Below are 15,447 nucleotides of genomic sequence, written 5' to 3'. Positions count from 1 at the left end.
AACCCAGTCACAGGGCTCTGGACTCTTCTAATCCCTGTGGAGTCCAGGACACTGACAAAGCCCAGTCACAGGCTCTAGACTCTTCTGGTCCCTGTGGAGTCCAGGACACTGACACAGCCCAGTCACAGGGCTCTAGACTCTTCTAGTCCCTGTGGAGTCCAGGACACTGACACAGCCCAGTCACAGGCTCTAGACTCTTCTGGTCCCTGTGGAGTCCAGGGCACTGACACAGGACAGATTTTTGCTTTTTTTAACTAGCATTTTGTCTTTTTAATCACTGCAATGAAAAATATATTTTTTAAATACTAAACTATTCAAACACTTTTGCAAAATGCTTTTTTAAACTAGTTTAATGTTGAATGATGGCAGGAACCTTCTTCATTTTTAATTTTCAACTTTTTATTTAAAAAAAAGCCAAATAGATGTGAGGGCACTGTCCAAAAATGTTGGTTGTGAGTGTGATTACAAATACAAGGTGCTGTAGCTTCAGCTTTCTTTTAATCCACCACATTGTTACAAACATTCCTTGACATGAGGCTGATAGTACTTTCACTCCTGAGGTATTAAAATACAACACGGTTCTAACAAGGAGTCATGGATTATACTGCAAAACAGTACCTAGAATCCTGTGCAATGTCAAGAAAGAACAATTATTTTAAAACTTATTTCATGTCTGCAGTTTAATGGCCAGGCCCACTGAAAATAAACCTAAACCTCCAACATGTAAACCTGTGGTCAGTCATCACACCCTACTGACGTTTTAATTTATTGATTGACCTAACTTTGTACTTGGGCAAGCCTGTAAGAAAACTCCAGCGAGTTAAAAGCAGCTATCTAGCTCTGTTTTCGGTAGTCCTGCCTCTGGGGAAAATCCACAGAACTTCCTGTCCTGAAGGGCTCCAGTTCCCAGGGGGCCACGTGACCCAGACCATCGCTGCTTCCAGGCAACCTGCCAAGCCGATGGCAGACGCGGACTGGTGGAATCGGCACAGGGAGTGGACCGGACCAGAACCCGTTCCGAGACGTCCACCGGACCGGACCGCGGCAGCTTGAGGCCAGGGCAGCAGCTTTTCAACCTTCACATCCCGCAAGAAAAAGCTTTGTTTTTTTTTTTCCCCTGCTGTTCTTGATACGTCCTAATCCAGTAAACGGGATCCTGGCAGGAAACTGGACCAGGGATAACAGAGGAGCGGTTTCACCAGGGCCCGCTCACTACGCCACCCTCGGCTCAACCGTCCCGCGACGAGCTCCTAGTTGCGGAGACGGGCGCTCGGTGGTGAAGGCCGGGCCCTGCGGTTTGGCCAGATGGGCTCCAGTGACAGACTGAAGGAACTCCCTCTTTTAGGTGCGCGGCACACTGTTTTGGACACCTGTTACAATCCGGTGTTCCTCCAATGGCACGGATCAGCTCTGGAGGCGGGGTCACCGGGGCCGCGGTGCTGTCGCAGGCCCACGTAGCAAACTGGACGGGCACGAGCACGGACAGGCGTGCCGAGAGGCCTGTTCCTGTCACTAACGCTTCTCGCGTTCGGCGTGACGGAACCACTGCGCCGCAACATCGAGGCTGGCGACGGCGCGGGAGGCGGCGCTTTAGGAACAGCCCAGCAGGACTGCGGCCTTTGAAGACCAGAGGGAAGGAGCCGTGGTGGGGGCCCGGCACTGGCCCAGCCGGCACAGGGCTCGCTCCGATTATCCCTGCGATTACGGCTGGACGCTGCGGGACAGATCCGGGCCCGTGGTGAAGGAGGCGGGAGGGGGCGTGCCCGAGTGATGAGAGTGAGGCGACACGCCCACGCCCCCCCCCATCCCGCGGTCTCAAGCAGCTTTCTTGGCGCCACGCCCGCGCAGGAGCCGGAGGAAGCCCAGGCTGGCGTTGAAGACGCGGTCGTGCTTGAAGACCATCTTGAAGAAGGCGTCCAGGGGCAGGCGCCCGCTGGGGTCGGCGTGCTTCAGCGCCGTCAGGGGGGTGTAGAGGCGGTTGGTCTGCAGCCGGAAGGGGGGGCTGTCGGCCGTGATCACCTGGAGCGTTTGCTGCGACGGAAACAAACCGGAAAGCAAAAATGGGGGTTATAGGCTGAGGAGACTGGAACCGCACTGGGCAGGCCGGTGACCCGCACGAGGAATATTTTTATTCCCAGAAGCCAATCAAGCGGTCAGTTAAAAGCCCCTAGATGGACGAGCACCACTCTCGGATTGGGTCACGATGGGGCAGGACTCGCCCAGCCTTCAGAGTGGGCCCATGTGTGCAAACCCGCCGCGCTGAAGGTATTTCCCTCTGTACGAGACCAAGGGGCAGCTCCCCAGCCGACCGCGCTACCTCTGCGATCTCCTCGGGGGTCTGCCCCAGCGCGGCGAAGATCTTCCGCGAGTACGGGAGGTAGACCTGCCGGAATATCCTGGCCGTCTCCTCGTCGGTGCCCGCCAGGTCCATGCCGTCCGCTTCCTCGTAGACCTTCTTCTCGAACTCCGTGATGACCGGCCCGGGCTCGATCAGGCTCATCCTGGGGAGGGGAGAGGGGGACCATTCGCTCACGCCAACTCCAAGCACAGGCGGTACCACCGCCCCGCGCTGAGGAGCCTTATCCTTCTCGACCAGACGCCAGCAAACCTTAACTAGATTCCCATGTGGGCGATCTGTGGAATGCTGTGGAATCCGGGAAAGCTCTGGGGTTGGAGAGCGGAGGCCCCGCGCTCACCTGATGTTGAATTTGAGGGCCTGCACCGCCAGGCTCTCGCAGAAACCCTCCACCGCGAACTTGGAGGCGGAGTAAACGTCGTTGAAGAGAAGACCTGGGGCCCCCGGGGGAAGATGGGTTGGATGAGAGGATAAGAAAGAGAGACGAGGAGAGAAAATTAGTCGCGCCCCTGGAGGGCTGCAGGAAGTCACAGGGCAGTTCCCAGACAGCTGATGTTTAATCTTACGAAAAGGCGTCTTCTGAAGGAATAACAGTCACATGAAAATGGATCTTCCCCTTCTATGCTCTGAATACTCTCATTCTCAAGGCCTTTTATCGTCTGTGTATGGCCCTTGTGTTTCCCCAGGTTTCAAGGCAAGCACATCCATTTAACCACAGTATGCAAATGGCCCACATGCCAGTCACACAATGCATAGCCTGATGTCCATTCTAACGTCTGGGAAAAGCACCAAGGCAGCAGACCAGCTACACTGGTTACAGCCATAGTCAAGCTACAGGTCTTGCCTGCCTGGGTTCTTCAGCATCAAGCTCTACAAGCTCATCAAGGTTAGCCCAAGGACTAACTTCCCTGTTGTGGAAATAATGGGCGCAGGCCACTGAGTGTTTCACCACGAGTCCACTAGGGGGCGAATTCCTAATATTTTCGCCCATGAGAAGGTAAATGTCAATTTCCTACCCATCATAAGAAGGAAGCATGAACCCACCCCCCCTTTCCACCCCCAGCTGCCCACCCTGGATGCCCATGACGCTGCTCATCACCACGATGTGCCCGTCCTGACGCCTCTTCATGTCCGGCAGCACCTCCCTCACCAGGCGCGCCAGCCCGAAGAAGTTGGTGTCGAACAGCTGCTGCATGGCGCCGATGCTCTGGCACTCCAGCGGGCCGATCATGCCCACGCCCGCGTTGTTCACTGAGGAGAGACGCCAAGATGCCAGGGTGGCACACACACGCACAGTAGGAGGAAACGATCATAAATCCTGTTTCAACACCACTCTGCAGGCCCGCAGGGCAAGAAGCTGTTCTACACACTCATCACAGTGTGCCAGTCGCTTCGGACTTTTTTCTCAGCTTTTTTTCTCGTTAGGTAAGAGACGCACCTCTGTGCTTCTGGAACGAAACGTACTGTAGGAAAATAGTCATGCCTGACAAGAGTTTAAACCAGGCAGGGGCTAGTGTTTACAGCTGCAGGGGACGGGGTTCCCAGAGCCCTGCTCCAGACCAGCACACTGCTGCAGCTGTGGATCCTGAAGAATTACATTAAGACGAAGCAGATGGCATATTTCGTGCTTTTGAGCTCAACACCTTCTGCCTGGCACAAGGCCCACGTAAGGCTGTGCGCCAGTAAGTCTGTCTCACCCAGGATGTCCACCTGGCGGGAGGGGATGCTGTCCACACAGCTCCTGATGGAGTCCTCGCTGCAGGCATCCAGCTCCTTGATCTCCAGGGTCCGGTTCAGGGCGCTCCCTGCCGCCTGCTCCAGCGGGCCTCTGCGGTCCAGATCCCTCATGGTGGCCACCACTGCCAGACGGGGGACTATGCATCAGCAAAGGCCTCCCTTACACAACTTTTACCCCCATAGCTTTTTTTTTTTTACTGTGTGTTATTCCATGTGTAGGAATACAGCTTCTATACCGTCAGACAATAATAATGATGATACTTGAGGTGCCTCTGACCTTTGAACCTCTTCAGCTCATCCTTGGCCAGACGTACGGCCACAGCTAGCCCAATCCCCGAGGAGCAGCCTGTTACCAGCACGGTCTTGCATGCCATGGCGCCGCCCTGCTGGATGCTTATGCTACAACAGGTAAAAACAGATGCCTCTTTTTTTGTAATGATTTAAATGGAAACCACATGCATATCAATGTTAAGTAGGCCAGGCCCCATAAGAAAGGTATGACTTTTTTAGCAAAGCACACATGATCTCAGTACAGGTTCTTACTTCTAGACTCACTCGATCACTACACATTTATCTCCAGCAACTCCAGCAACTCAACAACAATAGCTAATAAATACCGCCTATGCAGGAGTACTGTACCTCCAGCTGTAAGCTGGATAATGCTGAATATAAAGGCTGGTACAAAAAACCTTTGGTCTGCAGATCACACTTATGAAAAACTAACAAGCTAAAGTCCAAAATGCGCGCGCAGTGTGTGCAGTGCCTTTCACCATCACATACTCACTGGGACTGCAACCCTTATTCCTGCTTCCTCTGCGGGGTCTGGTCGGAGTCAGTGTCAGAGTCAGTGAGGGTCCGGGAAAGGAAGCTACCGGCTATCGCCACCCCTCCTCATCCTCCAGAAAAGCAGGAGTCTCTTCCTGGAGAATCCGGGACGGACACCGTGCCCCAATCGAAGTGCCCAGGGAAACACAGGGCTCTATTGAGTTTCCTCCCTGTCACATGCACACACACACACGGACCAGTGGAGCAGCCTGATCTGGCACTAAGCCTTTAATCCTCTTTGTCCCGTCGCAGTATGGCGCGACGGGGATCCCTATGGTTACCCAGAAGGTTTTTAACCCTTTCAGGGGAGGCTGGCCTTACCGGCTCGTCTCCCGCGCTGTGGCACGGCAACACAACTCTAATTCCTTCCAGGAAAAGGAAGCGCTTTGTCTGCAGTGGCCTCACACTCATTAGTTAACCCCCCCTTCTCCCCTTTCTGGGGGTGCCCATCAGCCCCATGAATTCTCAGCCTCCTACCAGTGGCAGCTTAGGGGAGCTGTGTGCAGGAGCTGCTGCAGTAATAAGATGCAGAAATGGCTTCGCACACGCAGCCCGCGTGTCAGGAATTCACTGTTGTGTTTCTGGAGTGTCGCTATGGCAGAACTACCCAAGACCTGCGTTTCAGCTTCATAACACGGTTTCACCGACGTGTGTGCAGTACAGGTACCCTCTGCAAAGCAGTGCCTGTGCTCTCGTGTTGCTGCAGAGGCACACACAGAGTGGGGAGGGACACTGTGCAGCCCCAGCCCAGTGACTTAATGCCCAATCAGTCAATCAGTCAATCAGTCAATCAGTCAATCAATCAATCAATCAATCAATCAATCCCGGAGCGACATCTTGTCACAAAGCGCTAATTCCCATTTCCATTGCAGTTGATAATATACAGTAGCGACAGCCTCCTGGACCCCAAGGTTAGCCCCCCCCCCTCCTCCGGGCCGTCGGCTTGTGGCACCTCGATCCATCGGAAGGCGGGGGCAATCCTGGGATGTCAGGGGCTGGGATCCTGCTTCTCAGCCGACCTGGAGACCCTCTGGCCCAGTGCAGTGAGTCAGGGGGTCAGCTGTGTCAGCAGGGCACCCAGGAGAGTGCGAGGGAGCGGGGGAGGCCGAGCTGGCGCCCCCTGTGCTTCAGAGGGATCGCTGCCGCTCCTGGGAGGAGGCACGCTTGGCGCGGCGGGAAACGAAATTACCTGGAATCGCTCACCGCCCGGAGCGCCGATCTTCTCAGCCAGGGTTCGACTGCTCCTACCTGGAAGACACCCGCAAAGTCAACAGTTCAGCTGCAGGGAACTGCAGGCGCTGCTCGGTCAGGTGTGTATGTGTGTCCCTCCCCTTGTCCTGACCGAACTACTGAACTGGGGTCTCTCGCTTAAGGTACAGTTTGGGTGGGAAAGAGGGCAGAATACAATGAGCATCTTCTTTTCATCAACTTGCACATGACTCAGGCACACCAGCGTGCCTTTATCTGCGACTGGAAAACACCGAAGACATTCTGAACTTGTTGCAGCATTATCGCAAAGTAATCGATATTATTGAGTTTCCTCCGTGTCGCACGATCGTTAAACGCGTTATTAAATCTTTATTTCAACATCGTATTTTATAATCCCTCGCACCCCTCTGGAAGCAGTCCTTTTTCCTCATCCCAATAAAGACGTTAAGTAGCAGTAAAGCTGGCGTCCATATTGATTGCTGAAGCAGATTAGAATGCGCTAAGAGTTAATACAGTACTGCTCTTACAGCGTCTATCCCACTGGCAGATCACTTAAAATTCAGATCATTCTGTTAGCTGTACAAGATGGCTCGTTACAACCTGGAGTCCTGGCGTAAAATAGCAAGAGTTAATCTAGGTAACGCTGTATTTTTTTTGTATTGCAGTATTACAGATTGTTTTAACGGGGAAAAAACTCCGGGACTGCTAAACTAAACGGTGGTACGTGTTTACTGTACAACACACGCACAGTACCCATAACTTCAGGTAAATTACCTCGGTTTTAACAAATTACACCTCGGTTTACAGAGATCTAAAACCGCAGGGGCTTAAACACAATTTCACCCACCCCCCCCCCCCCCACTCAAAAAAAAGATGCTGCTGCACTGTAAGCGCCGTTGTAACTGAGCTCGCCACAGCCAGTTCGCGTAAAAGAAGAATTTTGCCAGAACAGCAAAGTCTTTACTTCCAACCTGCGTTCTGCACGCTCACCAGAAACCGTCCATCGCTGATCGTTTATGCAAAAAAACTTTCCCCGTTTTGCGCTACAGAAGTTTACACGTCGGTACCCACATCGACAGCGCATCACCAGACTGGTCCTGGCTACTGTATGAACACATCAAGGCTGGCCGGAGGGTGGAGGGGGGGGTCTCCGAGCGAGGGCGGAGGAAACGCCGTAGGTCGCTCGGCGCGGTGCTTTCTGGGGATTGTAGTTTAATCGGGTGCGACTTCTCTCCTTTTTTAAGGCTTTGTGTAGGTTTGCATTCATTATTATTATTTTATTAATCGGGAGCTCGTTTTGTTAAAAAAAAATTCTGCGGTCCACAGTTTAGAATGACTACAAGTAAAAGTTCACATATTGAACGAACTTTCGTAATTAAATTAGAACTCAGTGATCCGATCTTTTTCTTTAAAAATCAGTTATAAATAAATGTCACAATACAAATGCCAGGGTCAAGACGTGAGCCTGAGATGTTTACGTAGGATACAACTCCACGTTTTACCTGCAGCCACGACTGAGCTTTTAAAACCTTTCTTTTAACAGAAAGACGTCGGTGTGCAAAGTCAGCATTGCGCTGTTTGCCGAGATGAAAGCGCCAGAGTCGCATGGCCTCCCTAAACAGAAGTAAAAGAAAAAAGTTAGACCAGAGCAGTCTTTGCTTTAGTCTTTACTTCGCTCGTACGAGGGAGGTATAGGGTTCGAGTTCCACAGAGCTGACGGTTCGTGCCCGGACGGCGCGGTCCTGGCGGAATGGCGCCGCCTAGTGGCGGTAGCCGCGCTTGCGACAGCGAGCATTGTGAAACCGAAAGTAGGTGTGAAGGAGACGCTCGGGGCTGCAGGGCAGCGGCCGCTTCTGCAGGAGCAGGAACGGGTGCAAACGCTGGCGACCTGTCGCCGCCCAGGGGGCAGTTGTTAATAGTAGCAACACCAGCCCGCAGCTGCTGCTGAGCGGCCGTGCGCGTCCGCCACACACACTCGGCTTCAACCCGAGCCATGGCTCGCAGGCTTCAGGATGAGGTGGTGGAGGTAGGGCACTTGGAACAATTATTTTTCCGCTTTGCTGCTGCTGATTTCTTCTGCTGCATTGTGGTTTGCGGACCAGTGCTTCTGGTCGACTGCACTTCCCGCGGTTACTTAAACCCGCAGCGCAGTTCAACGGCTTATTCTGCGACTAAACTACGGGTTTTGCCACAGCGCCACCCCTCCTGCTTGCTCGGGAGGGGGGAATCGGCGTTGGCTTTCTAACCGGATACGATCGGTGGAGTCTGTTAGGCACGTTTTTGCGGAAAACGGCTGGGAGGCCACGGTGTAACTTCACTTTGAACTCGTACAGTTCCCGCCCCCCGTTTTTTATTAAACGTAAAATAACTTCTCCCCATCTGTCTCTATCTGGTGTTGACCGTCAGTCTACCGGTCTGTGCGACTGTCTGTTATTTCCAAACCTGTCTGTCGGTCTGTCTAGGTTTTAGAGGAGGCTGAAAAGCGGTGACACGCAAAGAAAAAAGCACTTCTCCGAACTTTATACCGAAGTGTCACATCGTTAAACCGCCGCTCTCAGTCCATCTCCAAAGGCGCACACGCTCTGACCCCAGTTCGGGTCACCGCGCTTGTGGGCGCACAACAGATACCCCGGGCGCCTGGCTGCTGCGAGGACTATATCCCTTGGGCTGAGCTGCACAGGGAACAGGCAGGCCGGACACCCCGGCAGGGCCCGGGTCTGTCGCCTGGCGACACCGGCAGCGGCGAAGTGCCGCCTTCCGTCACCCCTGGACGGCTGTAGGGGCTCGTGCTGTAGTCATGGCTGCTGTAGGTCTCCCTGGGGGGCGGGGGGGTAAGAAAATGACTCTCCACCTTTTATTTTTTGCTTGTTTATTTTTCTTTTGCCGTTGCAAGCGGTGTGGAGCGCACTGGGGGCCAGGCGGGAGAGAGGCGAGAGGTGGCCGGTAGCTGAGACACGATTGTCCGGGTTTTTCCTTTGAGTTTGCGTTTCGAAGTGTGCTGGCAAAGGTGTCCTTATGCAGCCCTGCCCTGCCAAAATGGGAGGTGTTAGCCTGGGGGTCAGTGTCCCGGACGTCTGAGAAACAGGCACCGTCCCTGTGTGGCGTCCGCGCGGACACAGACTCCCGGCGCACAGCAGTTTGACATTTCAGGTTTTACCAGCTCTGAGGGTATGATTGGATGTGGGTGTGTTGATATTGGTAACTCCTCGTCTTGGTGTGCCAGTGCCCTCCAAGTAAGGCAGCTGTGGACATCGAGCAGGCGGGGGCTGGTAAAACCTGGACTGGACCAGGGCTGCCGTGACTCGCGTCCCCGCAGGCTGAGCACCGCAGCTGTTAGGTGCTTGTTAAGCCTGTCAGTGTGTGGATGGAAGGAGTGGAGTCTGTCTCTGCAGGGGTCAGCAGGACTCACAGTCGGGTCCCGGGACAGAGCGCCACCAGCGTGTCTGTAGAGCGAGCGACTCCACTGCAGGAAGAGGAGAGTTCATGAAGTAACACTCCCAGCTTCCTCCTCTCTTTCCCTCGCTCTTCACTTATCTCACTCTGCCTCTCTCTCCTGCCTCCTCGCTCCTCCTCTCACCTCCTCTCTCCAGCCCTCTCCTCTCTCCTGTCTCCTCCTGTCTGCTCCTCTCTCTCTGACTCCCCGGAGTGACTCTCTGTGTTTCTCCTTGTCCACCTCAAGCTGGAGAAGAGTGTCCGGCGCCTGCGAGAGCAGTTCTACGGCAAGGTCTCTATCGAGGTCGCCACGGTGCTGATGCGTCGCTATGGTAACAACCACCAGCTGGTCGCCATGGATATCATCCTGATGAAGGACAGAGGTTAGGCGATGGTGTGGCTGAAGGAGGTGGGGGGGGGCAGGGGTTTAGACCTGTGACACATTGGGTTTTTCAACACAAGCAGCTCGCATTCCCTACACCAGGGGGCGCACATCTCTGGTCTTGGAGGGTCACCGGTCCTTCTTGGCTTAGCTGGATGAGGTGAACGTCTCCCCCCAAGTGACCAGCAAGACCTCCAGGACCAGAATCCCACTCCACCTGCCCTACACCCCCAATTGTGACCCGCTGTAGCGAAGCTTGGTGACTCCAGTCGTGAGTGGCGCACACGATCAGTCCGCCCTGGGAGAGACCCACATGCAGCAAAAAGATCTACGATGCACAGGAAGATGGCGTGAAAATCCGAGAATGTGCCGTGCAGGTGATCCGTTCTGGCTGGGGCACCACTACAGGGTGGTGCAGCTTCGCCAGCGAGGGTGGTTAAGAAAGCCAGCGAATCGCCCGCCCCGAGATGGAAGACACAGGGATTTGGTTTTGCTACCGCACTGTAAAGTCAGGCCTTTTAGTTCCTGGTCTTCCTTTACCTCAAAACAAGAGTACTGGTCCCCCATGGTGGCAGACAGGATTGATGAGATCACACGATTTGTGGTGAGTCTGCACAGGCAGTCGCTGGAGCCGCTGGCCGTGCAGCTGGATCCAGGGGGCTCTGGCCTGGGAGCTGGCGTGGGTGTCGTGCTCCCGGCACGGCCCGCCGGGTCTGCTGGCCCCCTAGGTCTGGCCAGGGCCTCGGTGTGCGGTCAGCCGGGTGGACGGGCTGCTCATCGTGGTCTCTCCCTTCTGCGCAGGGCTGGACGAAGAGGACAGGATGTGCTTGAAGAGAGACGCGGTGGTCAGGGTAAAGGTCCTTCCCAGAGTGCACTGGGGCTGCCTGGCTATCGGGGAGGGAGGAAGGGGGGAGAGTGAAAGCATGGAGGGGCAGGACAGGGGCAGAGAGAGGGAGGAAAGGGGCAAGAGAGGACAAGGAAAGAACAGAGAAGGAAGAAGGGGAATGCTGGTGTTCAGCTGAGCTGAAACGTGTGTGTGTGTGTGTGTGTGTGGGAGGGGGGGGGGTTACTGTTTCACTGTAGACGACCTCCTGCTCTGTGGACCAGCGTCAGTCTGACCCTGTGTCCGCTCTCACGTCCCTCTGTTTTCTACCCCCTGCCTGTGTGCGCCCGTCCCGTTTCAGAACGTTGTTCAGAAGCTCCAGGCGGAAGAGCAGTCCCAGGAGCTCGCCCCAGGCCCGGCCCCAGCCCCGCCCAGGGGCCCGCAGGTACGCTGGCGGCCCTGCAGGGTCACGCTGCGGTTGCACAATACGCGAGATGAACAAAGAGGCTTTATCTACTCGCTTTAGAGAAACAAAGCGGCTGTTGTTGGTCCTGTTCCGGTATCGTGCAGTGGCACACAGTGGCAGGGACACTTCCAGTGTTGGTGGAGAACAGGGACAGAAAAACATGAAGGGATGCACCCTGGCTGTTTGAATCAGCTTCTTTTCAGGGAGCGAGTATCTGGCTTGCCAGAACTTTATTAACAAGAACAGTCCAGGGTAGAGCTGCAGACATGTGACTGGAGGTCTGTGGGTTTGAGTCCCCATATCAGTACCCTTGAGGGAGGTACTGTACCCCCTTTGCTGCTGTCAACCCATTAGTTTGAAAAGTTACCGGCGTGGCCGAAGGGGAACCCTGCAAGAGATAAGCATCCTCCAGGTCCATCCATCCTCTGGTCCAGGGACCAGTCTCACTTAATGCTGCAGAAGCCGGGGTGACCTCTGACCTCTGACCTCTCTCCAGGCTGGAGCATGGTATTTTCTGCTATTTTACTGACCAGATACAGTCCTATCAGTCTAGATTTCAGTGAAACAGCAGACGCACTGATCTATGACAAGTGAGCTCTAGCACAAGGGATTCACGTTCTCAACCGGCAATGGACATCCGTTTATCTGTTTCTCTCCAGCAGAGTGCCCAGAAGATGACTCCCATCGACGATGGTGATATTAAGGTAAGGACTGGCTTTACTGTTCTCTAGGTATTTTTGTAAGTGTTTAGGGACTGGGATACGAGTGCATGTTAATCACTTATTGGAACAGTATTAGCGTACACGTCACTTACTAGAAGAGTATCAGTGCACACATTAACCTGTCATTGGAACAATATTAGTGCGCACATTAATCACTCATTGGAACAGTATTAGCGCACACATTAATCACTCATTGGAACAATATTAGTGCGCACATTTATCACTCTTTGGGACAGTATTAGCGCGCACATTAATCACTCATTGGAACAGTATTGGTGCGCACATTTATCACTCATTGGAACAGTATTAGTGCGCACATTGCTCATTGGAACAGTATTAGTGCGCACATTTATCACACTTTGGAACAGTATTAGTGCGCACATTAATTACTCATTGGAACAGTATTAGTGCGCACATTTATCACACTTTGGAACAGTATTAGTGCGCACATTTATCACACTTTGGAACAGTATTAGTGCGCACATAATCACTCATTGGAACAGTATTAGTGTGCACATTAATCACTCATTGGAACAGTATTAGTGCGCACATTTATCACTCATTGGAACAGTATTAGTGCGCACATTAATCACTCTTTGGAACAGTATTTGTCCGCACATTAATCACTCATTGGAACAGTATTAGTGCGCAGATTACTCACTCATTGGAACAGTATTAGTGCGCACATTAATCACTCACTGGAAGAGCATTGTTCTTCATGGGGAAGGTGTGCTTGTGTGTCTCTGGCTGGCAGGAGATCGCTGATCGCCTGCGCTGCCTGCCGCTCACCGAAAAGAACGTGCAGATGTTCAATAACGCCCAGCGCCACCTCTTCCCTTCTGAAACCTGCCAGTTTGCCTGCCAGCCCTGCGACAAGGACTGGTGGCGGCGTGTGCCACAGCGGAAGGAGGTAGGATCACTGGATCAGGGTAGGATCAGCGGAAGAAAGTAGGATCAGCGGAAGAAGGTAGGATCACTGGATCAGGGTAGGATCAGCGGAAGAAAGTAGGATCAGCAGATCAGGGTAGGATCAGCGGAAGAAAGTAGGATCAGCGGAAGAAGGTAGGATCACTGGATCAGGGTAGGATCAGCGGAAGAAAGTAGGATCAGCAGAAGAAAGCAGGATCAGCAGATCAGGGTAGGATCAGCGGAAGAAAGTAGGATCAGCAGAAGAAAGCAGGATCAGCAGATCAGGGTAGGATCAGTGGAAGAGAGTAGGATCAGCGGAAGCAGGTAGGATCATTAGATCAGGGCCAGACATATCCTGGATCCCAGACAGATCCCAGGTGTGTTTCCTAGGGGGTGGTGGTCTGTAACATTCCCCCCCGTTTCCCCTCTGTGTCCCAGGTGTCTCGCTGTCATGGATGCAGGACGAAGTATGACCCTGTGCCCCCTAATCTAATGTGGGGCATCGCAGAGTTTCACTGCCACCGCTGTAACCGCACCTTCAGGTAAAGAAAGACCTAGCGTGCTTAAAAGCAGTGTGTAGGGCACTTTTACATACATTGTTTATCACTTCACTTCTGCAACAGTGATAGCTCAAATTACTGTGTGGGCTAGTCCCAGCAGAGTAATGTCCTTATTTGCTCCTCTAGTCACTCTACTGTATATGTGAGAAGTGGAACACTCTTGAGTTGAGCTTTTTCTTTCCCAGCTGAGCTCAGGCTCTCTTCCTAGCGCCCCCTGGTGCCACAAACATGCAGCTGCATTCTGGTGTGGCTGGTCGTGGGCAGAAAGTGTTTCTCTACGGCCCCTCCCCCCTGCCCACTTCGTTTTGTCCCACCAGAGGTTTCGGGAGGATGGACGTAGGCTCCCCCTGCTACACCTGCCAAATCCCGATTTTACCCATCCGGATCCTGCCCCCCCGGCGCAGCAACGGCCCAAGACACAGGAACCAGCACAGCTGCTGCGCTGAGGACTGCTACAACCGGCAGGGTAAAGAGAGCATACGCGGGAGGGCCTGTCCTCTCTATCGCCCTTGACCGAAGGGGCAGGGAGGGTGGTCTAGCTTGACCATCCAGGGTGGGCGTTTGCTGGGGTGACCACATGGCTGCCGTTCAGTATTGCAGTATGAGAATGTCGCACAGTAAGGATGGTGTCTTTGCCGAGATGAATATTGGTGCTTACTCACCACTCCCAGTAACCTCCTAATGCAGACTGAGCACAGAGCTGGTGAGTGTTACTGATTGGGATGGGAGATCTTAAGCAAATTGGGGTTTTGTGCACAATTTCTTACTAACGGTGAAACTGTCGCTTACCTCATTTTTTACTAAACCATTTTGTTTTTATTGGGAGGTTGTTCTCAATAGCGAACACCTTTCCCTTGCTCATATTGTAATTGTAATCAATTAATCGATTTCCTGCATTTATGGTGTTTTAAAGTGAGTGTTTTACAGCCCAAGTCTGACTTAAAGGGCACTGTCAGAATGTCATCGGGGTTCTCACTGCACAGCAGCCATTGCCAGGCATGGAGTAAATACACCCAGAGTGTCTTGTGCTGAACTGCTGCAATGGATTTCCGCAGCTGTGCAATGGCAATCTGATGGCCCTCCATTTCCGAGCTTGGCGCCCTTTATTTTGAGGGGTCTCCCTTTGTGTCTCTCAGAGCCCCACGTTCCCGGGACGGAGTGCGTGCACCCCCGCAGCCGGACGAGGAATCACAAGCCGCGGGTGGTGAACCCCAGCCCCGTGCACGACAGCTCGGGCTCCACGGTGGCCACCTGTCTGAGCCAGGGCAGCCTGTACGACCTCTACCAGCTCATCATGGAGGACATCCGCGAGGAGGAAGAGGGGGGGGGCGGGGCCAGCAGTGGCAGCAGTACCCAATAGGAGCTGGGGTCTGCCTGCTGTGAGTCATAGAGGGGGTGGGGCTACAGGAACCTGTTCCGCCTCTCCAACACAGACACACAATCAAGAGCCTGGATCACAGCAGACCCTTCCTGCCTGCCCAGCATTGGCAAGCCAGGAGCCCGTACGGGTGGCAGCAAGGAAAGCTCAGAGACACAAAGCATGAACTGGCCTGCAGCTGGGTACGGAGGGGCAGGTGGACGTGGTGACATGATCCCTGCCATGAAGGAGCTGTCCTGCACAGTGACTGCCCTGCTGTGGGCTGTCTCCACTTCCACACCTGGCTCATACATCTGTGCACGCGTGTGTGTTGTTGGGTGTCCAGCGGGAGTGTGTGTGGCAGGTCTGTGTTGTTGTGTGTTGTTGGTGTCCAGCAGGAGTGTGTGGTGCAAGTGTGTGTTGCTCTTGTCCTTTTCAAGCTTCCTTGAAAACTGTTCTAGGAGAGTCAGGACGCCTCCTGGCACTCAGTAGAACAAGAGAAAATACACTTGTTGGATTTGTACCTTTTGTAAAGACGGACCGTCTTTATTGCAGTAAACATGCTTGAAATTAAAAGAACAATACTCAGAATTTAAACAAATCTGCATCAAAGTTTTCAAACAGCTGAGTTGAGCTGAGTGCATACACTGACCATGCTCAGGAAAATGG

General features: G+C 53.5%; 2 protein-coding genes across 5 annotated transcripts; one reads left to right on the top strand and one right to left on the bottom strand.

Annotated features, from left to right (window-relative positions):
- Positions 1-481: 481 nt before the first annotated feature.
- On the bottom strand, positions 482-7,244 carry LOC148820745 (retinol dehydrogenase 8). 3 transcript variants are annotated; one of them, XM_088932253.1, is made up of 9 exons: positions 7,199-7,244; positions 6,108-6,166; positions 4,878-5,088; positions 4,371-4,492; positions 4,054-4,215; positions 3,428-3,607; positions 2,697-2,790; positions 2,318-2,501; positions 482-2,031 (listed from the first exon to the last, which is right to left on the bottom strand). In XM_088932253.1, exons 4-9 carry the CDS (start codon positions 4,465-4,467, stop codon positions 1,816-1,818), a joined length of 933 nt encoding a protein of 310 aa, XP_088788379.1. In that variant the 5' UTR covers positions 4,468-4,492; positions 4,878-5,088; positions 6,108-6,166; positions 7,199-7,244; the 3' UTR covers positions 482-1,815. The 3 variants fall into 3 exon arrangements, with proteins under 3 accessions (XP_088788379.1, XP_088788380.1, XP_088788381.1); XM_088932254.1 differs by having other exon boundaries at positions 4,878-5,013; positions 7,199-7,232; XM_088932255.1 differs by lacking the exon at positions 4,878-5,088 and having other exon boundaries at positions 7,199-7,207.
- Positions 7,245-7,916: 672 nt separating this feature from the next.
- shfl (shiftless antiviral inhibitor of ribosomal frameshifting) lies at positions 7,917-15,379 on the top strand. 2 transcript variants are annotated; one of them, XM_088933042.1, is made up of 9 exons: positions 7,917-8,153; positions 9,807-9,942; positions 10,743-10,792; positions 11,126-11,209; positions 11,890-11,934; positions 12,707-12,862; positions 13,300-13,403; positions 13,739-13,887; positions 14,558-15,379. In XM_088933042.1, the coding sequence occupies exons 1-9, from the start codon at positions 8,121-8,123 to the stop codon at positions 14,779-14,781; spliced, it is 981 nt and encodes a 326-aa protein (XP_088789168.1). In that variant the 5' UTR covers positions 7,917-8,120; the 3' UTR covers positions 14,782-15,379. The 2 variants fall into 2 exon arrangements, with proteins under 2 accessions (XP_088789168.1, XP_088789169.1); XM_088933043.1 differs by having other exon boundaries at positions 7,942-8,153; positions 11,893-11,934.
- The last annotated feature ends 68 nt before the right edge of the window (positions 15,380-15,447 follow it).

Source organism: Atractosteus spatula, chromosome 14 (genome assembly GCF_055471065.1).
Source record: "Atractosteus spatula isolate fAtrSpa1 chromosome 14, fAtrSpa1.hap1, whole genome shotgun sequence".
Lineage (NCBI taxonomy): Eukaryota > Metazoa > Chordata > Actinopteri > Semionotiformes > Lepisosteidae > Atractosteus > Atractosteus spatula.
The sequence above is the reverse complement of the archived record's forward strand: the minus strand, read 5'-3'. Positions and strand labels throughout refer to the sequence as shown.

Excerpts from the sequence above, each read along its gene's own strand:
- LOC148820745 (XM_088932253.1), bottom strand. The coding sequence starts at position 4,467 with ATGGCATGCAAGACCGTGCTGGTAACAGGCTGCTCCTCGGGGATTGGG. Across the intron at positions 2,791-3,427 it reads CAGCGTCATGGGCATCCAGG|GTCTTCTCTTCAACGACGTT; the intron begins GTGGGCAGCTGG and ends CGGGGGCCCCAG. Across the intron at positions 2,032-2,317 it reads CCCCCGAGGAGATCGCAGAG|CAAACGCTCCAGGTGATCAC; the intron begins GTAGCGCGGTCG and ends TTTCCGTCGCAG.
- shfl (XM_088933042.1), top strand. The coding sequence starts at position 8,121 with ATGGCTCGCAGGCTTCAGGATGAGGTGGTGGAG. Across the intron at positions 9,943-10,742 it reads CATCCTGATGAAGGACAGAG|GGCTGGACGAAGAGGACAGG; the intron begins GTTAGGCGATGG and ends CCTTCTGCGCAG. Across the intron at positions 11,935-12,706 it reads TCGACGATGGTGATATTAAG|GAGATCGCTGATCGCCTGCG; the intron begins GTAAGGACTGGC and ends TCTGGCTGGCAG.